The 27,361-nt window shown below is 48.6% G+C and overlaps 1 protein-coding gene across 2 annotated transcripts; it reads left to right on the top strand.

Moving 5' to 3' along the window:
• The first annotated feature begins 281 nt into the window (after nt 1-281).
• Nucleotides 282-27,142, top strand: LOC117411775 (selenocysteine-specific elongation factor). 2 transcript variants are annotated; one of them, XM_059000007.1, is made up of 7 exons: nt 282-733; nt 7,180-7,387; nt 11,769-11,865; nt 12,168-12,332; nt 15,942-16,607; nt 19,047-19,203; nt 23,414-23,888. In XM_059000007.1, the coding sequence occupies exons 1-6, from the start codon at nt 427-429 to the stop codon at nt 19,194-19,196; spliced, it is 1,593 nt and encodes a 530-aa protein (XP_058855990.1). In that variant the 5' UTR covers nt 282-426; the 3' UTR covers nt 19,197-19,203; nt 23,414-23,888. The 2 variants fall into 2 exon arrangements, with proteins under 2 accessions (XP_058855990.1, XP_058855989.1); XM_059000006.1 differs by lacking the exon at nt 23,414-23,888 and adding an exon at nt 26,841-27,142 and having other exon boundaries at nt 283-733.
• The last annotated feature ends 219 nt before the right edge of the window (nt 27,143-27,361 follow it).

The raw sequence follows: 27,361 nt of genomic DNA, 5'->3' as shown, positions 1-27,361 counted from the left end.
GTTTGTATTGTAAAACAACATACGCTGCATCTGCCCGCAGACAGGCTAGCATTCACAGTTAATTTGGTAATAAGCGAACTGTAAGGTACATTAATAATAATAATAATAATAATAATAATAATAATAATAATAATCTCTTTAACCAGGACTCACAACTGAGTCGCCCGTCTCGTTTACAGTGTTATGAAAATGCACACACAGCATTACAGCATGCAATAAACTCATCAGCGGAACCAATACTCAGGGCTGTCATTATCCACCGCGAGAAGGTGAATCGCTGTTACGCAGGAACTGCCGCTTGGTGTTTTGCAAGTATTTGCAGTGCATTGGTTTTTTTTCAGTAGTATCGTTGGTTTGCTGGTTGACAGACTGAGCTGAGAAGCTCCCCCGTGCAGCGCTTCTGCAAATCGCAATTCAGTTCCGGTCATGGCCAACGCAGGTGGTGTTCAAACTAGTAGCACACTGAATTTCAACATCGGGGTACTGGGGCACATTGACAGCGGCAAAACCTCGCTAGCGAAGGCGCTGAGCACCACAGCTTCCACCGCAGCCTTTGATAAAAACCCGCAGTCCAAAGAGAGGGGTATTACCCTGGACTTGGGCTTCTCCTCGTTCACCGTGGATCTCCCGATCCATCTCAAGGAGCAATGCGGGCAGGCGGGCTACGAGCGGCTGCAGTTTACCCTGGTGGACTGCCCTGGGCATGCGTCTCTTATTCGCACCATCATTGGAGGTAGGAGGAGGAGTCGTCGTGCTATTACTACCGTCTATTAGCGTGAGCGTCTGTACACCTGAGCTTGTTACCTAGACACACTGGGGCTAATCAAGCTGGTAGTAAAACCTGGAATGGGTGACGCTGCTGTGCAATAGAGCCCCTCCTGATTTTGGTGTCTAGCAGGGTGGCTAAGTAATTATAAAGCTCATAGTAAATCCAGGAGTGGAGCAAACTGCTGTGCAATGGGGAACATTATTTCCACTCTTTCTTCCTGTAATACGCAAAGTCTTACTTTGAACTGGACTGCAGAGATTTTGCAGCACTGCAAGTCAAAATAAATAAATAAATACAATTGTAAGAGGAAAAACACGCAGGTATGGAAGTCCTAGAAGTTATCATTAGTGAGTCACTTGAGCCAGTGGTGTCAGAGTCCACTGCAGTGCACTGCCTTTTCAACCTGTTAGGACGATTATTAATCACAAGCATGACACGTCACTGCATTGTCTTCCTATCACCTGAGGCTGGCACACCCACACCCTGGAACTGTACCTCTTTCAAGCAGAGCGCCACTGTGCTTGTTTTGTGAGGCAGTTAACAGCAGTATACACGAGTAAACTGAGACCACCAACACATATTCTGCTTGTAACCTGAGCCACATGTAAACCCAGGCCTCCAGTAAATGAGCCAGCTGTGGCATCTAGACTCGTCTCTCTCAGTTACTTTTTACACAGAAGGCTGTTCCCTTTATAATGTCATGTTCAGGGTATCATTAACGTCTATTTGTGTGTGTGTGGGGGGGGGTTAATGCCCTGGATTCTTAATACTTGATGGCAGGTGCATTTTGAGAAGCACGTAAAGGACCCAATGAAATCTGGTACAATGAACTCTTTTTTAAAGAAAGTAGTGCACTAATAAGTCAGAAGGGGGCAGCAAACTCTATCTGTGAGTGTACCATTCAGCTGAGCAGGAAGACTGGAGCGTATTTCACAAAGTTTGTATTCATATTGCCCAACTTAACTTTCAGCTTGCACCCGAGTGTCAGCTCAGACTCTTGGCTGTGCTAAGACTGAAGCGATCCCCTTTTGGTGTCCCTTCCTGTGGATGCGTGGCACAGATCAGCAGGATCGGGAGCCAGTCGTGTTCTGCAATTCTAATTCCAATTCCAATTCCAATGAGTCACAGAATACTACTCGTTGCAATTTTGATCAATGATGTTGTGCTTGAATTGATTAAAAAAAAAAGGAACTGGAATTGATTTTAAAAAGGTAATGGACAAACAGGAATAGAGCACTCGCCCTGCACGTCACTGTGCAATTCTAAATGGTTTAATGTGAATAGAGCACTCGCCCTGCACGTCACTGTGCAATTCTAAATGGTTTAATGTGAATAGAGCACTCGCCCTGCACGTCACTGTGCAATTCTAAATGGTTTAATGTGAATAGAGCACTCGCCCTGCACGTCAGTGTGCAATTCTAAATGGTTTAATGTGAATAGAGCACTCGCCCTGCACGTCACTGTGCAATTCTAAATGGTTTAATGTGAATAGAGCACTCGCCCTGCACGTCACTGTGCAATTCTAAATGGTTTAATGTGAATAGAGCACTCGCCCTGCACGTCACTGTGCAATTCTAAATGGTTTAATGTGAATAGAGCACTCGCCCTGCACGTCACTGTGCAATTCTAAATGGTTTAATGTGAATAGAGCACTCGCCCTGCACGTCACTGTGCAATTCTAAATGGTTTAATGTGAATAGAGCATCACAGCCCTTCAGTGTGGATGCAGGGGAGAGGTCAGCATTGTCTCTGAGAGTCACAGCCCTTCAGTGTGGATGCAGGGGAGAGGTCAGCATTGTCACTGGGTAGGAAGGCTGGAGCAGCCAGACAATGCTCTCTCTCTCTCTCTCTCTCTCTCTCTCTCTCTCTCTCTCTCTCACTCCACCCATCAGCACAATTTTTCCCACAGAAGTCATTCTGTTCATTTTTTTTTTCATCTCCATTCATCTTTTTCTGAAGCGAGCCCACGCATGCACTCACACACTCACACACACACACACACACACACACACACGCACGCTCTCCAGACAGACGGACAGACAGTCCTGGTTCGGTGAATCTGATAAGTCGTAATTGCTTCCTCTTCCTCCCTCTTATTACCACCACTCTGCTCCACCCCTCCACCTCCCTTCTCAGAGACAGTCCAGGGACAAAATGAATCTAAATTAGGCCCTGATTGTTATGTGTTAAGTGATATGACCAAACCACCTAGTACTGTAACCTGCTCAGATCTCAGAAAGATAACTAGCACTAGCAGAGAGGTCTGATCACTTCTTCTTGTGGTCTTTTAAGAGTTCATGAAGTCAATGAGGATCGTCAGTGTTTTGCCCCGTGGTGGAGTTTGAGTGTAAACCCCCTTCACTGTGAAATCTGTCAGCTGTTTTTTTTTTATATAGATGCAATACCAATACTCAACAGCAGATGGCGCCCCTGTACCAGGAAAGGCTCTGAGTCTGTATTTTGACATCAGCATCCCTTCTGCTTGTGCTTCAGTATATACAAATGTTAGTCAGGCATACAGGCGCTGCCACTAAATGTGTCACCAGGGACAGGAATAATTCAAGCTCAACCACATATTTTTATTTATCGTGCTTGAGTTTTGATGTGAATAACGTCCCATTTCCATCTGAACCAATGAACCCTTGTGTTCTGCACACGCACGTTTCAGGGATTTGAAATGCGCGCGTCGCACCGAGAGTGTGCTTTACTCACCTCGCAGGGATGAGCCGGAGAGCCACATCCCGGCTATCGTACAGGATTTTACAGCAGAAAATGAAAAAAGGTTTTACAAAAGGTTTCTATCATCTATTTAAGGACGTTTCGGACAAAAGCCCTTCTTCGTCTTCAATAAATCATTTTTTAAATCATAGAAACCTTTTGTGTACATCTTTTCATTATTGTCATTTTGTACACTGCAGTTATATACCCTTTTACATTTCTGTATGTATATGTATATGTATGCAGAGGATTATCCCATGTAAAGAAACGTATTCAGTGAATGGCTCTGCACTGTAGCTTAATGCTTAATGAAGCCCAGTTGCTGTCACCATTCTGCCTGTGGGGCCGTTGGTAATACATTGAAAGCAGCCGAGTCCACGAAAGACTTACAATGAACTTATTCAAGAGAAAACTCAACTTATTGAACGTGCATGCTGATGAAAGAAAGAGCTGGTGGGACTGTTTTGGGTTCCTGTTACTGGCTGCTTTGTGTCTGCCCTGGGACTGTGCCCCCTGTCTTTACCCCTCCCCCCCTAGCTCGGGCAGGGAAGGAGGGAGTGTGCAGTGTTTGCCTTGGCAGAGATAGGTGGCACAAATCCAGGTCTGACACGGGGTACGGGGGGGGGGGGGGGGGGGAGCCTGGGGGATGGCAATGAGACTCCCATTGCACAGCAGTGTAATCCATTCCTAGTTTTACTGTGTTTAATAAAAAGACATACCTGAGCTTGTTACCTGCACACTGGGGCTAATCATCTCGTAGTCAAACCTGGAAGAAGTGCACTGAACAGTTGATAGACGGGGTGCACATGCTGTGTGTGTTGGGGTGGTGGAGCTGGTTCCGGGGGTGCAGTTGATAGATGGGGTGCACATGCTGTGTGTGTTGGGGTGGTGGAGCTGGTTCCGGGGGTTCAGTTGATAGACGGGGTGCACATGCTGTGTGTGTTGGGGTGGTGGAGCTGGTTCCGGGGGTTCAGTTGATAGACGGGGTGCACATGCTGTGTGTGTTGGGGTGGTGGAGCTGGTTCCGGGGGTGCAGTTGATAGACGGGGTGCACATGCTGTGTGTGTTGGGGTGGAGGAGCTGGTTCCGGGGGTGCAGTTGATAGACGGGGTGCACATGCTGTGTGTGTTGGGGTGGTGGAGCTGGTTCCAGGGGTGCAGTTGATAGACGGGGTGCACATGCTGTGTGTGTTGGGGTGGAGGAGCTGGTTCCGGGGGTGCAGTTGATAGATGGGGTGCACATGCTGTGTGTGTTGGGGTGGTGGAGCTGGTTCCGGGGGTGCAGTTGATAGACGGGGTGCACATGCTGTGTGTGTTGGGGTGGTGGAGCTGGTTCCGGGGGTGCAGTTGATAGACGGGGTGCACATGCTGTGTGTGTTGGGGTGGAGGAGCTGGTTCCGGGGGTGCAGTTGATAGACGGGGTGCACATGCTGTGTGTGTTGGGGTGGAGGAGCTGGTTCCGGGGGTGCAGTTGATAGACGGGGTGCACATGCTGTGTGTGTTGGGGTGGTGGAGCTGGTTCCAGGGGTGCAGTTGATAGACGGGGTGCACATGCTGTGTGTGTTGGGGTGGAGGAGCTGGTTCCGGGGGTGCAGTTGATAGATGGGGTGCACATGCTGTGTGTGTTGGGGTGGTGGAGCTGGTTCCGGGGGTGCAGTTGATAGACGGGGTGCACATGCTGTGTGTGTTGGGGTGGTGGAGCTGGTTCCGGGGGTGCAGTTGATAGACGGGGTGCACATGCTGTGTGTGTTGGGGTGGAGGAGCTGGTTCCAGGGGTGCAGTTGATAGACGGGGTGCACATGCTGTGTGTGTTGGGGTGGAGGAGCTGGTTCCGGGGGTGCAGTTGATAGACGGGGTGCACATGCTGTGTGTGTTGGGGTGGTGGAGCTGGTTCCGGGGGTGCAGTTGATAGACGGGGTGCACATGCTGTGTGTGTTGGGGTGGTGGAGCTGGTTCCGGGGGTGCAGTTGATAGACGGGGTGCACATGCTGTGTGTGTTGGGGTGGAGGAGCTGGTTCCGGGGGTGCAGTTGATAGACGGGGTGCACATGCTGTGTGTGTTGGGGTGGAGGAGCTGGTTCCGGGGGTGCAGTTGATAGACGGGGTGCACATGCTGTGTGTGTTGGGGTGGTGGAGCTGGTTCCAGGGGTGCAGTTGATAGACGGGGTGCACATGCTGTGTGTGTTGGGGTGGAGGAGCTGGTTCCGGGGGTGCAGTTGATAGATGGGGTGCACATGCTGTGTGTGTTGGGGTGGTGGAGCTGGTTCCGGGGGTGCAGTTGATAGACGGGGTGCACATGCTGTGTGTGTTGGGGTGGTGGAGCTGGTTCCGGGGGTGCAGTTGATAGACGGGGTGCACATGCTGTGTGTGTTGGGGTGGAGGAGCTGGTTCCGGGGGTGCAGTTGATAGACGGGGTGCACATGCTGTGTGTGTTGGGGTGAGGCGGTGGATATGAAAGCTGTAAGAGGTGCCCAGCTGCTTTGCTTGCTTCTTCCCGCTCCCAGTCTCCGAGCCAATTTATTCAGCGCCTGCAGGGTTATTTTTAACAAGAATTCCCGCTTGATACTAATACTTCCTCTTCAGTGGAACGGTGTAGATTCAAAATCCTTGCAATTCAAAGAAGAAGAAAAAACAGCTTTGTCTATATACTTTTTATGTTTCTTGTTTAAAACTTCAAGAAAAAAAAGTAAAGTAAGTTTAAAAAATATATATATCTATTATTATTGTTACATGTAAGAAAAAAAGACAATATTTCCTGAAACAGGAGATGTGGTAGAGAAAGAATAATTCTTGTAATGTAAATAAGACATCCTTCTCACTGAAGCCAAGGGACTGGAAGAAAGGGCAGTCTGTCTGGGACGTCCAGAAAGCAGATGAAGTTGATTAAGACGGGGAGCTCGTGCCCGAAAGCAGATGGGGGGGGGATTAATTGGAGTGTTTCCGAGCCTCTCTGCAAAGGGAAGGGCACGCTAAACAGACTGACTCTGCCCCGGAGAGACTGAGCCAGACCCCAGCAACGCTCCAGCTTGTCAGCTCTGTGTTTTTGTCCTGGGTTCTTAATGTAAACTGTGATTTCTCCCCCCCCCCCAATCCTCCTTCCCTCCTCCCGGATAGCCTCGGAAATCGGAAATGTAAAAGCTGTAAACCAGACCTTGATTATTTTCATACTCCAAGATATTTATACAGCACAGCACTACAGATCCGCCCCTGAGTTACATCTCAGGGGCTTTCTTACAGGGAGGCTGTGTCTGTCTGTCTGTCTGTGTGTCTGTCTGTCTCTCTCTCTCTCTGTCTTTCTCTCTGTCTGTCTCTCCGTTCCTGCTGGTTGGAAGGATGTGATGGCTTTTATGAACCAAAATAAAAAAAAAACTTATAAAAAAAATTAAAAATAAAAAAACTTATGTTGACGTGCCAACAGTGTCCACGAGGGAAAAGGTCAACATTTGGACAATATTTCTATTATTATTAAACATTTCTCATGCTCCCCTGTATATTGAATGGGTGTCTCCTGAGTTCACTGCAGGTGTCAGGAGCCCATGGTGTATATGTGAGGAAATCCAGTGTGAGATTGAACCCAGGCTCCCTGCGTGACTCCCTGCAGTGCGCTCCAGACTGTAGTGCATACAGCAGCAGGTGAGGCGCATGGCAGCCCTTCGTTCAGCTTTGTGACTAACGACCTCACTGTGCCCCCCAGGTGCCCAGATCATTGACCTGATGCTGCTGGTGGTGGACGTAATGAAGGGGGTGCAGACCCAGACGGCGGAGTGCCTGGTCATCGGGGAGATGGCCTGCCCTCGCATGGTGGTCGTCCTCAACAAGACTGACCTGCTGCCAGCGGCCAAGAGGCAGGGAGCCATCGACAAGATGAGCAAGAGACTGCACAAGACACTGGAGAACACCAGGTACAGCACAGCACTGACACGACCACGCACACTGACACACACACACTGTCATTCACTATCGACAAGATGAGCAAGAGACTGCACAAGACACTGGAGAACACCAGGTACAGCACAGCACTGACACGACCATGCACACTGACACACACACACTGTCATTCACTATCGACAAGATGAGCAAGAGACTGCACAAGACACTGGAGAACACCAGGTACAGCACAGCACTGACACGACCACGCACACTGACACACACACACTGTCATTCACTATCGACAAGATGAGCAAGAGACTGCACAAGACACTGGAGAACACCAGGTACAGCACAGCACTGACACGACCACGCACACTGACACACACACACTGTCATTCACTATCGACAAGATGAGCAAGAGACTGCACAAGACACTGGAGAACACCAGGTACAGCACAGCACTGACACGACCACGCACACTGACACACACACACTGTCATTCACTATCGACAAGATGAGCAAGAGACTGCACAAGACACTGGAGAACACCAGGTACAGCACAGCACTGACACGACCACGCACACTGACACACACACACTGTCATTCACTATCGACAAGATGAGCAAGAGACTGCACAAGACACTGGAGAACACCAGGTACAGCACAGCACTGACAAGACCACGCACACTGACACACACACACTGTCATTCACTATCGACAAGATGAGCAAGAGACTGCACAAGACACTGGAGAACACCAGGTACAGCACAGCACTGACACGACCACGCACACTGACACACACACACTGTCATTCACTATCGACAAGATGAGCAAGAGACTGCACAAGACACTGGAGAACACCAGGTACAGCACAGCACTGACACGACCACGCACACTGACACACACACACTGTCATTCACTATCGACAAGATGAGCAAGAGACTGCACAAGACACTGGAGAACACCAGGTACAGCACAGCACTGACAAGACCACGCACACTGACACACACACACTGTCATTCACTATCGACAAGATGAGCAAGAGACTGCACAAGACACTGGAGAACACCAGGTACAGCACAGCACTGACACACACACACTGTCATTCACTATCGACAAGATGAGCAAGAGACTGCACAAGACACTGGAGAACACCAGGTACAGCACAGCACTGACAAGACCACGCACACTGACACACACACACTGTCATTCACTATCGACAAGATGAGCAAGAGACTGCACAAGACACTGGAGAACACCAGGTACAGCACAGCACTGACACGACCACGCACACTGACACACACACACTGTCATTCACTATCGACAAGATGAGCAAGAGACTGCACAAGACACTGGAGAACACCAGGTACAGCACAGCACTGACAAGACCACGCACACTGACACACACACACTGTCATTCACTATCGACAAGATGAGCAAGAGACTGCACAAGACACTGGAGAACACCAGGTACAGCACAGCACTGACACGACCACGCACACTGACACACACACACTGTCATTCACTATCGACAAGATGAGCAAGAGACTGCACAAGACACTGGAGAACACCAGGTACAGCACTGCACTGACACGACCACACACACTGACACACACACACTGTCATTCACTATCGACAAGATGAGCAAGAGACTGCACAAGACACTGGAGAACACCAGGTACAGCACAGCACTGACACGACCACGCACACTGACACACACACACTGTCATTCACTATCGACAAGATGAGCAAGAGACTGCACAAGACACTGGAGAACACCAGGTACAGCACAGCACTGACACGACCACGCACACTGACACACACACACTGCCATTCACTATCGACAAGATGAGCAAGAGACTGCACAAGACACTGGAGAACACCAGGTACAGCACAGCACTGACACGACCACGCACACTGACACACACACACTGCCATTCACTATCGACAAGATGAGCAAGAGACTGCACAAGACACTGGAGAACACCAGGTACAGCACAGCACTGACAAGACCACGCACACTGACACACACACACTGTCATTCACTATCGACAAGATGAGCAAGAGACTGCACAAGACACTGGAGAACACCAGGTACAGCACAGCACTGACACGACCACGCACACTGACACACACACACTGCCATTCACTATCGACAAGATGAGCAAGAGACTGCACAAGACACTGGAGAACACCAGGTACAGCACAGCACTGACAAGACCACGCACACTGACACACACACACTGTCATTCACTATCGACAAGATGAGCAAGAGACTGCACAAGACACTGGAGAACACCAGGTACAGCACAGCACTGACACGACCACGCACACTGACACACACACACTGCCATTCACTATCGACAAGATGAGCAAGAGACTGCACAAGACACTGGAGAACACCAGGTACAGCACAGCACTGACACGACCACGCACACTGACACACACACACTGTCATTCACTATCGACAAGATGAGCAAGAGACTGCACAAGACACTGGAGAACACCAGGTACAGCACAGCACTGACACGACCACGCACACTGACACACACACACTGTCATTCACTATCGACAAGATGAGCAAGAGACTGCACAAGACACTGGAGAACACCAGGTACAGCACAGCACTGACACGACCATGCACACTGACACACACACACTGTCATTCACTATCGACAAGATGAGCAAGAGACTGCACAAGACACTGGAGAACACCAGGTACAGCACAGCACTGACACGACCATGCACACTGACACACACACACTGTCATTCACTATCGACAAGATGAGCAAGAGACTGCACAAGACACTGGAGAACACCAGGTACAGCACAGCACTGACACGACCACGCACACTGACACACACACACTGTCATTCACTATCGACAAGATGAGCAAGAGACTGCACAAGACACTGGAGAACACCAGGTACAGCACAGCACTGACACACACACACTGTCATTCACTATCGACAAGATGAGCAAGAGACTGCACAAGACACTGGAGAACACCAGGTACAGCACAGCACTGACACGACCACGCACACTGACACACACACACTGTCATTCACTATCGACAAGATGAGCAAGAGACTGCACAAGACACTGGAGAACACCAGGTACAGCACAGCACTGACACGACCACGCACACTGACACACACACACTGTCATTCACTATCGACAAGATGAGCAAGAGACTGCACAAGACACTGGAGAACACCAGGTACAGCACAGCACTGACACGACCACGCACACTGACACACACACACTGTCATTCACTATCGACAAGATGAGCAAGAGACTGCACAAGACACTGGAGAACACCAGGTACAGCACAGCACTGACACGACCACGCACACTGACACACACACACTGTCATTCACTATCGACAAGATGAGCAAGAGACTGCACAAGACACTGGAGAACACCAGGTACAGCACAGCACTGACACGACCATGCACACTGACACACACACACTGTCATTCACTATCGACAAGATGAGCAAGAGACTGCACAAGACACTGGAGAACACCAGGTACAGCACAGCACTGACACGACCACGCACACTGACACACACACACTGTCATTCACTATCGACAAGATGAGCAAGAGACTGCACAAGACACTGGAGAACACCAGGTACAGCACAGCACTGACACGACCACGCACACTGACACACACACACTGTCATTCACTATCGACAAGATGAGCAAGAGACTGCACAAGACACTGGAGAACACCAGGTACAGCACTGCACTGACACGACCACACACACTGACACACACACACTGACACACACACACACACTGACACACACACACTGATACACACACAGTGATACACACACACACTGATACACATACACTGACACACACACACACACACACTGACACACACACACTGATACACACACTGGCACACACACACAATGTATATTACTGTATTTACAAAGCAGAGCCTCCCGCTGCCCTGTGTGAGAGAGAGGGTGTGCTGGCATGAACTGCCCCCGTCTTCTTCAGCGTTCTGGGCTGTGGTCGATCATTGTCTTGTGGTTGATCACAAGACCGAATCACAGCCAATTTCTTCTCCTTTCTGATCCACAAGGCCCCCGGGTGGCTGCAGGCAGCAAGCAGTACACTTTCTGAGTGTGCACAATGGGTTAGCCTTTGATGGCTACAGTGACTGAAGCACTGGCTGGAAGATCAGCAGTCATGAGACCCGGTCTGGTGACAGTGTGTCTGCATGGGGCTCACAAATGCATAATCACAGCGTGAGTATAGAGTGTGTACAGGTGTACGCAGGATCTGTAGAGGGCATTTCCCCTGAACAGAAAGCGCGTCCGCACACGGCTCTGTGGAATGACGTCACAGAGGCTCTTAGCTATATATTTTATATTTATTTATGAAACCCCGCCAGGTTCCATGGCTGTCCCATCATCCCGGTGGCTGCGAAGCCTGGGGGTCCTGAGGCTCCTGACACAGAGGTGGCCCAGGGGGTGCCTGAACTGATTGAGGTAAATCTAGAAGTTGGGGGTGTAAAAGACTCTATAGGCCCTCCTATTTTATTTATTATTTTAAAACAAGATGACTTTAGCTTTCTACCATTTACATTTTTTTAATTTCTATTTTTTTGTTGTTGTTGTTGATGTTAATTTTATAACATTGTAACAAAAAAAAATACTTTAGACAATAATTGGGTCCAAGTTTTTCAATTTGTGATGATCTTTTTAGCCTGTTAAAATACTTTGCAATGAGTTCCATGCAGAAAACCCAGCCACATCCACTGAAGGTTGTTTTCACTGATCCCCCTCCCCAGCTGCTAAAGGCCCAGACCTACCTCCCTCGCAGAGACCCCTCAGGGCCCTTCCTGATGGCTGTGGATCACTGCTTCTCAATCCGGGGCCAGGGGACTGTGATGACAGGCACTGTGCTGCAGGGGGCAGTCTCCATCAACGACAGCATTGAGATTCCTGCACTCAAGGTAACTCTCCCACCTCTCACTGTCTCGTACCCACACAGCGACGCTCTCGCTGTCCCGTACCCACACAGCGACGCTCTCGCTGTCTCGTACCCACACAGCGACGCTCTCGCTGTCTCGTACCCACACAGCGACGCTCTCGCTGTCTCGTACCCACACAGGGACGCTCTCGCTGTCTCGTACCCACACAGTGACGCTCTCAATGTCTCGTACCCACACTGTGACACATATGCTTCCCCTCCTCACTTCCCCACAATCAGACTTCAGGGGTACCTTTCAGAAGCAGTTAGTGGATGTGATATGAAGCAGCCCTTTGAAGGTGTTGTTAATGGTTTTGCGTGTAATAAAGATATTCTGTCTTGGTTTGGTGATTGAGGTAAAGTTACAAACACATGAGGGAAATGTGAAAAGCTGAACCAGGAGACTGCAGAGTGAAAGGTGTCTCTGAAGAGCCAGTGAAAAGCATTGTAATAGGTCAATTCAGCGACATCCCTTTGCAATACACCAATCGCAGCGCTCTTTAGATATCGTACGTGGTTTGTGGGTGGAGCGAGTACTGGGGAGTGTTATGCGCTGCACCGCGTCCTCTTTACAAACTTTCATAAACCCCCCAAAAAACCCTGCTGATCCCTGGGTGACCCTTGTGACCGGTGGGTCCTGTCGCAGTGACATCGTGTCCAAGCTCTGCTAACGAGTCTGGACAGTGCTGACCCTGTGCCCTGGCCAGGCTGGCGAGAGTTCATCTAAACAACATACAGAATAAACACACTCGCCTCTCCAGGGAGGGGGCATGGCTCGACTCTTCACTACACCCCCCCCCCACCCTCACCCCCAGCATCTGGGAGCGATTACTGCAACTAATGGTGGGAAACAAAAAATAAAAAACAAAAAATGATTATCCCTGTGGAGTCCCTGAGTGTGATTCCTGAGCTTAACGGAAGTGCTCCCTCCCCATTCAAAGAGAATGCCTCCTGAAAGAGAAGCTCCCCTTCCTGCAGAAACATTTTCAAAACGAAATTAATAAACCGCGCTGGGCACTGGCATTGGCAGCGGCTCTGGAAAAGTTTCCGGAAAAGGACTTTCATTTAGAAATCCAGGAAAAAAGCAGCTCTTTAAAATGGGATTTCTTGTGGATTGTATGCCAGGTACTTATAGAGAAATCTTTCCTGTGTGCGTGTGCGTGTGATTGTCTTCTCTGCAGTGCTAATTAGATCACAGCAATTTGTTCCTAAGCGGGACTGTGGCAGCCAGAGCTGGCCTGTGATTGGACGGAAGTTCAGGAGTTTACTCGGAGGGGGGGGGGGGGGGGGCAGCTAAGCGCTTCCTGCTAATACAAGCCAGACTCTGTGCAACACACAGACAGTCGCTGACAAGCACACGCACGCGCACGCACACACACACACACACACACTGAGACACTCGCTGACAAGCACACTGTACACACACACACACACACCCTTATTACAGCACTGCAGAGCTGAGAATGCAGTGTGTAGACTAGTGCTCATTATTATTAAGGTGCTGGTAATGACAGCACTGCAGAGCTGAGAATGGAGTGTGTAGACTAGTGCTCATTATTATTAAGGTGCTGGTAATGACAGCGCTGCAGAGCTGAGAATGGAGTGTGTAGACTAGTGCTCATTATTATTAAGGTGCTGGTAATGACAGCGCTGCAGAGCTGAGAATGCAGTGTGTAGACTAGTGCTCATTATTATTAAGGTGCTGGTAATGACAGCGCTGGAGAGCTGAGAATGCAGTGTGTAGACTAGTGCTCATTATTATTAAGGTGCTGGTAATGACAGCGCTGGAGAGCTGAGAATGCAGTGTGTAGACTAGTGCTCATTATTATTAAGCTGCAGGAGAGCTGAGAAAGGAGTGTTTAGAAGCTGGAATGAACAAAAAAAAAACAACCTGATATAAGCAGGTGATCTGGTATAATTAGAACCTGTTGCTACAGTAACCAAAATCCACTCTGATAGACAAAGATACCCTTGAATCCAGAAACAACTTAATAACGTCTTGTTGAGTGTGTGAGTGAGTGAGTGAGTGAGAGAGTGAGCCAGTGTGTGGGCGAGTGTGAGAGTTAGAGTGAGTGTGAGTGTGAGGTGAGTGAGAGTGTGTGTGTGAGTGAGTGAGTGTACACTAGCTTTCTTACCATTCACGCTGAGAGCCTCACTTTGTTAGGAAGGTGGTGCAGTACGAGAGCTCGTTTAAGGATCTCAAGTTTAAGATAGCTTGCAGTTAAAAGGTAGGATTCAAGGTCTTTAGTTATTCACCCGATGAACCCAAGTGTCCCAATGATTCAGCATCAACGCCCCACCACTCTCTGTGTAAAGAAGTGTCTCCTAACACCCTGTCCTTCATTCTCCACCTGTTGAAACTACCAAGGTACTTACCTGCCCCCCCCGCGGCACGCTGTCACAAACCAGTCCACCCCGTTACCCTCCTGCGAGGGCTGTGGAGGTCGTGACCCTTGACCCCGCTGTGGAATTGTAAAGGTGAGCCCGGGGGCGCCTGGGTTGGATCAGTTAATCCCTCTCCAAGGAAACGGCGGCTCCTCGAACGACACAGCGCTAATCTCTCCCCACGCTCAGCCTTGATTCGTCTGCCTGCCTGCCTGCCAGCTTTGCTTTTTTAATTTGGTAAATGGAGCTCCAGATCCTTCCATGCATTCATGACAGGCACAGTATCTGCTTTCAGTGGCACAGATTTCAGCAACTCCTTCTCAGTAGATTACACTTGCACAGTGCATTCTGCACGTTCAGTACCATGCATTTATGTTGTTTGTAGTCTTTTCTTGTTTTTTTTTTTACCATGCTGTGCTGTACTTCTCTGTGATTTACCATCTAGATTACATGGCAAGTTTGCACATTAGCTGTTCCCCACAGAGTAAAACTTATATCAAGTTTGAATTTTTGATGTGCTTTACCATACCTCTCTAGGCTTTACTCCAGTGCTTCAGCGTGCTTTATTACACTTTGCTGTGCTTTTACTGTTGCGAAGTCTTTCTAAGGGAGCTGAGCTTTGAGATGGCGGAGGAGCATCTTGTTCTCAGGGCTGTCCTGGGAAACGGTGCAGACAGGATCCGCAAGGCAGCCTAGCGGTAACTGTGCTCTGGTGCCAAGCTCAATTAGCAGCACTAACCAACAGAATTAGGTTTCCAATAACACAATTAGAGGTAACTTTTTAAAGGGCCGGGGGCTGGGGAATGATTTAACGTTGTTAAGAATCTTTTTTCAGCTTGAAGATACCCCGGGTGCGTGTCACAGTTAAATAGACCTGTTAAGCTGGAACATTTGTAGTTTTTCTAGGATTTATTTTTCTAGGATTTTTAAAACAACAGCTTGAATAAGACTCCTATTGCATAGCAGTTTCACCTGTTCCAGGTTTTACTAAGAGCTTGATTAGCCCCAGTGTGTGTGTAACAAGCTCAGGGGTGTCTTATTAAACTCATTGTAAAAGCAGGAACGGTTCAAACCGCTATGCAGTGGGAGTCTTATTCCCATCCCTGCAAGCACTGGAGCTGGCTCATACCGTTACACTGCCCACACTGACTGCGATGCTTTCTTTATTAACACACTGAATGCTTGTATTTTTATTGTGATCCTTCAGGTGACCCGCAAGGTGAAGTCCATGCAGATGTTCCACAAGGCGGTTAGCTCGGCCATGCAGGGGGACCGTGTGGGGGTGTGCGTGACCCAATTTGACCCCAAGCAGCTGGAGAGGGGGCTGGTGTGCACCCCTGAATCGCTCCGCACCATCTACGCAGCCGTCATCTCTATCAGAAAGATAGCCTACTTCAAGGGAGCGCTGCACACCAGGAGCAAGTTTCACATCACTGTGGGGCACGAGACCGTCATGGGGCGGGTCACTTTCTTCAGACACGCCCCCTCGGAACCCCGCACAGAGCCAGACCCCGCCCCCTCCACTGGGGAGGACCCCGCCCCTTTTCAGTTTGAGAGGGAGTATCTCTACCAAGAGGAGTACCTGATTGGCCAGCCCAGGCAGGAGGGCGGGGACAGCGACGGGAAACCCGCCGCCCCCAAGCAGCAGGACGAGAAGCAGTGGGCCCTGTTGGAGTTTGAGAAGCCGGTCACATGCCCCCGGCTCTGCCTGGTGATTGGCTCCAAGCTGGACACGGATATCCACAGCAACACCTGCCGGCTGGCTTTCCACGGAGTGCTGCTGGAGGGCTTTGAGGAAAAGAACTACCCTGAGTGCTCTCTGCCTCGGCTCCGAGTCTACAAGAGCAAGCACAAGGAGGGGCAGGTGGAGAGGGTAGGCTGGCCTGGACTGGGCTTCCCAGCTAATGGTTTAGGGGTGCAGGTTTTTTATTGTACTGCTTTCAGGTTCAATTTAGATGATTTATTTCTGGTTACGCTTTAAAATAATGGCTGCAAATTCCTCTGAATTCCAATGCATTAGCTGCTGTTCCTGTGGTGATCCACTTGAGTTCATTATGAATTTGTGCCCATTTTAAAAAACTCCCATACAATTCCTATGAAACTCAATTAATAGGAATTTGCAGCCTTTATTTAAAAGTGTTACCTTTTTTTTAAACTAAGCATATACTCCAGTAGCCCTTATAAAAGTTGACTGGAGTAAATGAGCACAGTGTTATTGCAGTGTCCCCATGTACTGTGCATTTGCCAGGGTTTGCCATACCTCTCTGTGCTTTACAATGCATGCCTATGCTTTACCATGCTTTCACTGTACTTCAGTACACTTTGCTATGCCTCTACTGTGGAAAACATTTTTAAGGATGCAAAACATACCCCAATACCTGTATGGCTTTGAAACAGCAGCAGAGACTTGGTTTGTGAGTGTGTGATTGCCTGTGAGGGAGTGCTTGTTTGTTTGCATGTGGAATGTGGCGCTGTGCCCTCTCTCGGTGCGTTGCGTGCCGGGGGTATTGTACACGCATGTAAACACGCCGACGCCAGGGTGGCATGCCTTACCTGGTCGCCCGTCTGGGAATGGCGTTGTTTGGTCACACCTGGGTGCAGCAGGAATGCCCACAACTGACTTCCTAATCAGCAGTATCGCTCAGACACTCTGGGGGCTGTGACTAACCTGGAGCTCTGAAGAATGTGCTGAACGCTCCCTGCAGGGCGCTCTCAGGTCTACAGTGTGCAGGTTTGGAAGAAGCACATCTTCTAACCAGGGTTCAGTTCCAAGTCCTTTTTAAAATCAATTCCCAATCCCAATTCCCTTTAATTCGATTCCAACACGTCGTCAATCAAAATAGCAATTAGCAGTGCTCTGTTAAAACGAGCTTCTCAGCATGGCAACAAATTACTAGCGCTGAAGTCCCTGTTAATCAGTTAAATTGACTTCAAATGGAAGCAGTTGAAGAATCATCAGTTATTATGTCTCTAAAATATCAATTCCAATTCCTTTGAAGAACTGAAAAACAGGAACTGACCCTGACCCTGGTGAAGCTGTATTTTCACTGTAAAACAAGGTGCCCTGTACAGTAGTCTCCGCGTATAGGAACACCTCCTAAGAGAACTCTCTTGTGGGGAAACAGATTTTTCCCATTGGAAATGCTCCGGCTAAAGGAACAGGAACTTTGCTTAAAAGAACACCTTTGCCTCCCAGGAAGCCTGTTCCTGCTTTATAGCATGCCTGGTCAGTACTGCTTCTTCCAGGATTGGGATCTGCTCAGATCTCAGTAAGCAAAGCAGCAGCAGGGTCAGGCCTGATCTCTGTTTATTTAAGTCATTGCAAAACTAATCTGTTCTATTTTAGCTACATGACATTCAGGGAGCGAGCTTTCTTTCTTTCTGTTTGTGAATGTTTTGCTTATCGTTGTGTTTATTGCAAAGTTTGAAAGCAGGATATTCGTCAGTAAGAGAGAGAGACAGACAGAGAGAGAGAGACAGTGGAGACTCATTTTATCAGTGCAGACCTGGAGCAAGTGTGGGCGAGTTCCAGATTACACGATAATATCAAGAACAAACAAACAACAACAAAAGCAGCCTGGCAGAAATGCAAGCGATCTGATGAAGGGACTGTGCTGCATTTGAAGCCGTGCCAGGCATTCTTCACTCAGCTCAGACGTTTTCTGATGATTCATTTAAAAACAAATAAAAAGACTCTTTATCATACATTCAAACACACCAAATTCCAAAAAAAACTATATGAAACCTAAGAAGACAAAAACTAAAAATGTCAGAACCTAAGTTCATCTACTTCACTTTGTCAGGACTAGTCAGAAACCTTATAGCCATAATTAGAAATATCAGTGGAGGACACTTATAATAACCAGAAATTATAAATAAATTATAATAACCAGAATCACGGAGATCCTTTAAGATCCAACTTGACAACGTTTTGAGATGAATCAACTAGGAATCGGATGAGCTTAGATGAGTTTAACAACCAACTCTGGTATCTCCACTCTCTGAGTGTCTAGCCAGTACTTTTAGTGCAGCACAGAAAAGAGGACCAGAGAACCACAGTTGGAAATTAAGTGGCGACAGAGGGAAGGAGACACTTCTTCACACAGAGTGGTGAGAGTATGGAATGGGTTATCAAGGTTACCTAGCCATGCTGTTGATGCTGAATCACTGGGATCCTTTAATATCCAACTTGACACAGTTTTGAGATGAATCAACTACGTGGCACCAGGCGAGCTTAGATGGGCCGAATGGCCTCCTCTTGTTTTGCAGTTTTTCTTATACTCTTCTCTCTGTTTGTCTGGCTGGCTTCCAGGTGGCAGACGACTACACTGTGATTGGACGAAACCTTTTCAAGAAGGAGACCAACATCCAGCTGTTCGTGGGGTTAAAGGTCACACTGTCGACGGGGGAGCGCGGGGTCATCGAGGGGGGCTTTGGGCAGAGTGGCAAAATGAAGATCTGAATCCCAGGTGAGTGAGCGCAGGGACGGTGGACAGTGTCCTGGGCGCTGTGCAGATTGCTTGGTTGTGTTCCGGTCAGTGTGGACAGTGTCCTGGGCGCTGTGCAGATTGCTTGTTTGTGTTTTGGTCAGTGTGGACAGTGTCCTGGGCATGGCTGTGCAGATTGCTTGTTTGTGTTTTGGTCAGTGTGGACAGTGTCCTGGGCGCTGTGCAGATTGCTTGTTTGTGTTTTGGTCAGTGTGGACAGTGTCCTGGGTGCTGTGCAGATTGCTTGTTTGTGTTCTGGTCAGTGTGGACAGCGTCCTGGGCGCTGTGCAGATTGCTTGTTTGTGTTCTGGTCAGTGTGGACAGTGTCCTGGGCGCTGTGCAGATTGCTTGTTTGTGTTCTGGTCAGTGTGGACAGCGTCCTGGGCGCTGTGCAGATTGCTTGTTTGTGTTCTGGTCAGTGTGGACAGTGTCCTGGGCGCTGTGCAGATTGCTTGTTTGTGTTCCGGTCAGTGTGGACAGTGTCCTGGGCGCTGTGCAGATTGCTTGTTTGTGTTCCGGTCAGTGTGGACAGCGTCCTGGGCGCTGTGCAGATTGCTTGTTTGTGTTCCGGTCAGTGTGGACAGTGTCCTGGGCGCTGTGCAGATTGCTTGTTTGTGTTTTGGTCAGTGTGGACAGTGTCCTGGGCGCTGTGCAGATTGCTTGTTTGTGTTTTGGTCAGTGTGGACAGTGTCCTGGGCGCTGTGCAGATTGCTTGTTTGTGTTCTGGTCAGTGTGGACAGTGTCCTGGGCGCTGTGCAGATTGCTTGTTTGTGTTCCGGTCAGTGTGGACAGTGTCCTGGGCGCTGTGCAGATTGCTTGTTTGTGTTCTGGTCAGTGTGGACAGTGTCCTGGGCGCTGTGCAGAGTGCTTGTTTGTGTTTTGGTCAGTGTGGACAGTGTCCTGGGCGCTGTGCAGATTGCTTGTTTGTGTTCTGGTCAGTGTGGACAGTGTCCTGGGCGCTGTGCAGATTGCTTGTTTGTGTTCCGGTCAGTGTGGACAGTGTCCTGGGCATGGGTGTGATTAATGCCCTGCCCTCCCGCTCTTGATTGTTATTTCTGTCCCTTCTCCCCCTTCTCCCTCCGGCTCGTACTCTGGTCAGGATGTGGTTGAGGAATCGGCCAGGAATCCAGGCAGGTTCCTGTGCTCTCATCCACTCTCCTGTGGGTGTTGTTAATGATCGGAGCTGGAGAGAGAGCTCTCTCAGCCCAGCCTTGGTTGGCTATAACCCTAACCCTACCTCGGGCTGTGCTGATACTCGTACTCGGATTTATCGGCAGTTAAGTTCTTTCTGACCTTCCTCTCCCCGTTCTCTTGCTTCCTGTGTTACACGTACTGTAATAGGACCCTCCACAAACAACACACTTTGGGTGGGCATAATTACTTGTTGCACAGGAAGTCAAACTCTTCTTCTTCTTGTATATACTTTGTGTATCATTTTCTGTTTCATCCTGGTGGCTTTTTAAAACACCCCTGATGTCTCTCGCACCTGCCTCCTCTCTAAGTACAACAGGTACACCAGTGTGTAACCATTAACCTGTCCCCCTGAAATACTACTGGATGAAATGGCTGCCTTTTGCCTAATTATTAGTCAGAAAACAGTGCTATATCGTACTAGACGGGCTCACTTATTAACATGAAGTTCTATTAGTGTGAAAACAATTGTATCCCATAAGAAACAGAAGCGACTGTCCGAATTCATTTCGATAGCAATCATATGCTTTGTATTTGCTAGTCTCTCAAGCAGCCTGTTAATGTAGCTTGTTTGTTTGTTTGTTTGTTTGTTTGTTTGTCATCTTTTTCTTGCACTTTAAATCATCTGCCTCCTGACATTCCTGGGAAGTTGTAGTGGAATTCTTTCCGGAGATTAAGATGGTTAACTGCATCTCTGTTTTATTACCCCTGCCATGATGCCTCTCCCTGGGGGCAGGCGCCCTGGCATGTATGTTATTTTATGATAGCGTTATTATAGGTCACACTTCATCACTCTACTGGCATTCCTCAGTGTAAGACCTCCAGGGGGTTACAGTCTAGGTCATGGTGACCGATTGGACTGATTCAGGCTCTATCTTGGGAGAGCTCATCCGATTTTGCTGAAACTTCTCACTGGACATTCTTTACAGGATGCACGCTCTGTGTGTGTGTGTCTGTGTGTGTGTGTGTGTGTGTGTGCGCGTGAGCAGGTATTACTATCAATGTGCAGACAAAGATAGGACGTCCCCACTTTGTAAAACATGTTTTTAAGAACTAAATATGCCTTTAAAAAATGAAAAAGTGCCAAAATATTTAGTTTGTTGTCGACTTTCACCCTGTGTGGAGTTTTGTCTGACTAGAGTTAGAAATAGTAAATCAAAATATAGTGAGAGTCAATGAGAAGTCCCCACAAATATAGGAATGCAAACGTGTGTGTGTGTGTGCGTGTGTGTGTGTGTGCTCTCACTAGGTTACGTTCAAAAGCACTGTAACAAAACTAATAAAAGAAGAATTTAGTATTTAAGCCCCACATTTTCAGGTTTATTTAAACCATACTTTGGACACCAGTAAGTCTGCGACAAGTGAAAGTCAATGCAAAGTGCATGTGTACCAATGCAGGGCTCTGTGTGGGCTCTGTGTGTGTGAGTGTGATATTGCGCAGATTGATTTCGTTAGTGGATCAGAGGTCAGATAAACAACACTTGTGCTGTGAAAGGCTGGACATGTTTGAGTGGTTATTTCTAGCAGTGTGGAAAGAGGGGCTGACCCTGCCTTGACCTCGCCACCCCATTCTCCCTCAACACTTCAAACAGACACGCGCATGCACTCCCCACTCATCCCTCCCTCCCTTATTCTCATAATTCAATTGAATTCAAAGTCAGAGACTGTTATTGGCATGCCCAGTTATGCAGGTATCGCCAACGTCTGTGCTTGTTCCCACACACAGTTCTCTCCCTCCTGTCTCTCGCTCTCTCCTCTTCCCTGCTGTTTGGTTGTTTTGTTTGATCATTTCAGTTTCCCGGTTAAGCCCTGTTGGAGGGATCCAGGGGGTAGCATCAGATCCATGAAACACCGTCTTTATCGCCGTGTCGTTTCTACACTGTCATTATAACTTGAAATGAATTACAAATTCATTCAGAATCTGGAACACTTTGAAATCATGTCCCTCTGGTTTATTATAGTATTACCGCAATATTTAAAAAAACGTCTTCTTCCTACTTCACTTATTTGTGAGTGTCCGCATCTCACCCCTTTACTCTGTGTGTGCGTGTGTGTAAGTGTGTGCGTGCGTGTGTGTGTAAGTGTGTGCTTGTGGGTGTGTGCGTGTGTGTGTGTGCGTGTGCATGCGTGCGTGTGTGTGTGTGTGTGTGTAAGTGCGTGTGTGTGTGTGTGTGCGTGCGTGCGTGCATGTGTGTGTGTGTGTGTGTGCATGTGTTATTTTTGCATACGCAGCTGCAGGGCTTATTAAAAGTGCTTTTCTGAATCAGGCCCAGAGATAATCCCGGCGTGACTTCACACAGGACCCCCCCACAGGGCCGCCCTTTGAAGAGGAGCCGGTTTGGGTTGAGAGTGAACCTTTGACTGTCTCCTCCAAGCCCTGCACAGAGCAGCCACTGTGCAGACCCTGTGCAGACCCTGACCCCCCACTCATCCCCAAACATCTCCCAGGCAAGGCCAGCCTGGCACCAGACACTTATTGTAGCCTGGAGGGGACGAACAACTGCGGGTCATGGGAGAGAAGGAGGGGGGCAGGGGTGTCTCTCCATCCCTCTCCCTTTTCTCTGTTTCCCTCTCTCTAATGTGAATGCACTAATCTGTGTGTGTGTGTGTGTGTGTGTGTGTATTTAAAGTCTTACAAGGAGTTGACATAGTTAACCCTAATTATTTTAAGTGCAGTACAGAAACCACAATGACAGGACACACAGTTGGAAATGAAGCACCGGGCTGCAGTGTAAGAACATAAGAACATAAGAAAGTTTACAAACGAGAGGAGGCCATTCAGCCCATCTTGCTCGTTTGGTTGTTAGTAGCTTATTGATCCCAGAATCTCATCAAGCAGCTTCTTGAAGGATCCCAGGGTGTCAGCTTTAACAACATTACTGGGGAGTTGGTTCCAGACCCTCACAATTCTCTGTGTAAAAAAGTGCCTCCTATTTTCTGTTCTGAATGCCCCTTTATCTAATCTCCATTTGTGACCCCTGGTCCTTGTTTCTTTTTTCAGGTCAAAGAAGTCCCCTGGGTCGACATTGTCTATACATTTTAGGATTTTGAATGTTTGAATCAGATCGCCGGTGGTTAGTGGTTAGATAAAGAAAGCGCTGGGCTGCAGTGTGAAGGCAGTGGGGTTTGAGGAGCTCAGTGGTTAGATAAAGAAAGCGCTGGGCTGCAGTGTGAAGGCAGTGGGGTTTGAGGAGCTCAGTGGTTAGATAAAGAAAGCGCTGGGCTGCAGTGTGAAGGCAGTGGGGTTTGAGGAGCTCAGTGGTTAGATAAAGAAAGCGCTGGGCTGCAGTGTGAAGGCAGTGGGGTTTGAGGAGCTCAGTGGTTAGATAAAGAAAGCGCTGGGCTGCAGTGTGAAGGCAGTGGGGTTTGAGGAGCTCAGTGGTTAGATAAAGAAAGCGCTGGGCTGCAGTGTGAAGGCAGTGGGGTTTGAGGAGCTCAGTGGTTAGATAAAGAAAGCGCTGGGCTGCAGTATGAAGGCAGTGGGGTTTGAGGAGCTCAAGGGTTAGATAAAGAAAGCGCTGGGCTGCAGTGTGAAGGCAGTGGGGTTTGAGGAGCTCAGTGGTTAGATAAAGAAAGCGCTGGGCTGCAGTGTGAAGGCAGTGGGGTTTGAGGAGCTCAGTGGTTAGATAAAGAAAGTGCTGGGCTGCAGTGTGAAGGCAGTGGGGTTTGAGTTAATTTTCTTTCTACTTTTAATAGATATTAAAACCAAGAAGAAATTAATTTGAAGAAAATACAAATGTATGCAATTTATTATTTTAGATGTTTTTTTTCAAAAGTACTGTTTGTTTTTCACTGCTTTTATGCTGTTATCTATATTTTTTCAAGAACAAAATAAATAATTACAACATTTGTGAAGAATATAAAAGCATTGCTCTGATTAAAATGTTTAGTTTTTTTTCAGAAACATTGACCTGCCACGTTTAAACCTCAGTCTCTTTCAAATTGTAATTAATGTTTGCAAGTCTTGCAGCAAACACACACAAAAAAAAAGATGACAGAGAAATGGTTTTGCAAATAGGGTTTTGTTTTATTTTGTTCTCTGTTTGGGGGATTAAGCTGGCTTCCTATCACCAGCTCCTCCCCACGCTGCTATTGAAGAATGCCCGTTTACTGAAAAGGCATTAAAGAACAGAGCAGACTTCACAACGCGTGCGCTTGTCTCTTGCACAGCCAGACACTCACAGGGAAAGCACTCTGAAGAGTCTTTTCATTCTACTGCTCTGGGAACTGCCAGCCAAGTGTGACCCACAGGGACAGAACTTCACAGCTGACCCACGTTTACTCCCCCCAGCGGGGGGTGCCTGTTCCTGCTGTTGCACAAACGAGTCTCGCGCACATTCAGAAAGCTGCTCGTCCAGTCGGGATGCAACTTGCTGATGGCAGCCTTTAGAGCACAGGATACTGAGTGTATGAGAATCTGTGGGTATGTGAAGCCACCTGCCATCAGTGCTGTAGTCCAGCCGGAATGAGCATCATTAACAGGCAAGCTGGTCACATGACTCGCATCTCCCGCACACCTGTCTGATTCAGTGAGTGATGCAATGCAAAGAGCATTAGGAACTTCTATTACCAACTACTGCTTTAAGAAGGCTGAACACGCTGATGATAATAATTCTTGTTTAAGAAAATGAATATTTGAGTGGTGTGCCGGTCCCTTCAGATTTAGGAGTGCACCACTGCCTGTCCCTCTGTTTGTATATTTCCCATGTGAATATGGTGTCTGCAGCTCACGGTGATGTCGTTTTTTTTAGTTTTTACACGATTCTGACGGCACTCGTTTCTGGGTTGGACTTTCTCACCTCCTGGGGGTCATTCCAGACCAGTTTTGAATGATGGGAACGAGTCCCTCCTGGTGGCTGTTAGACTGGGGTTTGCGACTGTAAGGCCCCCCTGATCCCCGAGTCACGTTGCTCCACTCCGCTCCCCTCCCTCCCAGTCCTCTGGGATCCCTGCCCAGGAAACAGAGTTCCTTCCCAGGCCAGGGCTGGACCGGACCCTCCCATTTAAAATAACCTCCATCAAACGCTTTGGGCTAATTGCTTCCAATTGCAGCAGGCATTCTTTTAGTGTCGCTGGAAGGTCTCCTCTCGCCATCTCTCTCTCTTTCCCTCCCTCTCTCTCCAATTAAATAATTGTTTGCGTCGTCGTTGTTAGTGCTGCTGTTGCTGATGGATGCATGCCAGGGGCTGGTTGGCAAGGTTCAGTGTACCTGCAGGGAGACACTGTCTCTGTCTGAAGACAGGTGTGTGGGGTGGCAGTAGCCTGGCGCCATGTAACCATGAAGCGTGGAGCGGTGCTGCTGGAGGCTGGTGCTGTGTCTGTGTGTGTGTGTGTGTGTGCGTGCCAGGCCTGTGTTGGCACACTTGCCCCAGCCTGTCTCTGCCAGCGCTGTGTTTGGATGGGGTCTGTGGCAAGGGACAAAGCACCCACACAGTGACACACCTCTCCAGCCCCCCACCACATCCTCCCTCCTCTCTCTCTCTGCCTGTCTTATCAACCAGGGAGATCGAAGCTGATAACACAGCGCTGAGACAGACACACGTGCTTCTCCAATCGTTTTTCAGAAAGACAAGCAGGCAGGCTGGCACCAGTGTGACGGGAGGGGCGTCGATCAGGCTTCCACGCTGATACACTGCGGTGAAATTATCACGTACGCCAGGGCTGGACAAACCTGGCCCTTCCACTTCCAACCCTATTCTAAATGGTTTAATTGAACCGATGAAACCTCCATCCAGACCGTGGAGTGGTTCATGATCGCACTGCACCTGTTAAACCTGGAGTGGAATAGCCCTCCAGGAGCGTGAACGGACACCGCTCTGACATGACAGGGAGTGTAGCTGCTGCTGTTCAGAGTCTTTGTAGCCCACACAATAATCCCAGAAATATTCCCCATTTGAACTTCCATTCACTATATACTGTGGGGCTTAAGTGTGCAGTTTGGAAAGCATGCATTTACATGTTGTCATGTCATACAGTATCAAGTGCTACATTATAAAGTTCTATGATGGCTTACCTTGCCTCTTGCTGGGACATTTCACCTCTTCTTCGGGGTTATGCTATTGGCTGCAAAGCACGTCAGTCAACAGTGGGAAGCAGCTGATTGGTTAAAAAAACAACAAAAAAAAACACATTCTAGTCCATCTTATTTTACCATGAGTATTGTCTCCTGCACTGACATGGATAACGGAATTAGCTATGCATTGTGTTCTTTTTTTGTTCTGTTTTGTTTTGAACTAAAACGTTTTTTATAATAAGGACAGTTTATCTTCTTGTCTCTTACTGTATAAGAGTGTCTTTTCGTTTTGCACTTTGGGAGACAACTGCTCAAGAGAAGAGACACTTCTACCATAGGAGACAGGGATCAGCTGTACATATTAACTTACAGAAACGACCCCTTGACTCCCCCCTGCCCTTGTGCTCTCTTGCAGAGGGGCTGAGTGCCGAAACCAAGCTGCTGCTCTCTGCCGCGTCGCGGAAGAAACCAAAAGGAGGGAGCAAGGGGGAGCCTGCCAAAGAGGAAGAGCCCAAGACAGACTCCCAGCCAATCAGCATCCAGATGTCCTTCAAGAGATACGTGTTCGACCCCCACAAGAAAATGGTGCAGTCCTGATGGGACAGTTTATTGGGGCCGTGTCTTAATCTGAACACTCTCTGTACCCCCCCTTCCCTTCGCTGTCAAGCCTGAAGACCCCTGTACCGGACAGAGGAGACGCAAACGTGTCATAGGGAGGGGAGGTAGGGAGGGTAGGGTAGGGTAGGTAGGGAGGGGAGGGGAGGGTAGGGTAGGGTAGGGTAGGGAGGGAGGATAGGGAGGGTTGGGTTGGGTAAGGTAGGGTAGGTAGGTAGGTAGGGGAGGGGAGGGTAGGGTACACACAGAGACACAGCCTCACTCAGAGTGAATTGAAGTGCTTTTAAAACGCTGGTGCACAGCTCTCCCCCTCAAGCTCCG

The sequence above is a fragment of the Acipenser ruthenus genome, chromosome 25 (genome assembly GCF_902713425.1).
Source record: "Acipenser ruthenus chromosome 25, fAciRut3.2 maternal haplotype, whole genome shotgun sequence".
Classification (NCBI taxonomy): Eukaryota; Metazoa; Chordata; class Actinopteri; order Acipenseriformes; family Acipenseridae; genus Acipenser; species Acipenser ruthenus.
The sequence above is the reverse complement of the archived record's forward strand: the minus strand, read 5'-3'. Positions and strand labels throughout refer to the sequence as shown.

Coding starts and splice junctions, on each gene's coding strand:
- LOC117411775 (XM_059000006.1), top strand. CDS start 427: ATGGCCAACGCAGGTGGTGTTCAAACTAGTAGCACACTGAATTTCAAC. Junction 7,388..11,768: donor AAGACACTGGAGAACACCAG/GTACAGCACAGC, acceptor AAACCCCGCCAG/GTTCCATGGCTGTCCCATCA. Junction 11,866..12,167: donor GGGTGCCTGAACTGATTGAG/GTAAATCTAGAA, acceptor CCCCCTCCCCAG/CTGCTAAAGGCCCAGACCTA.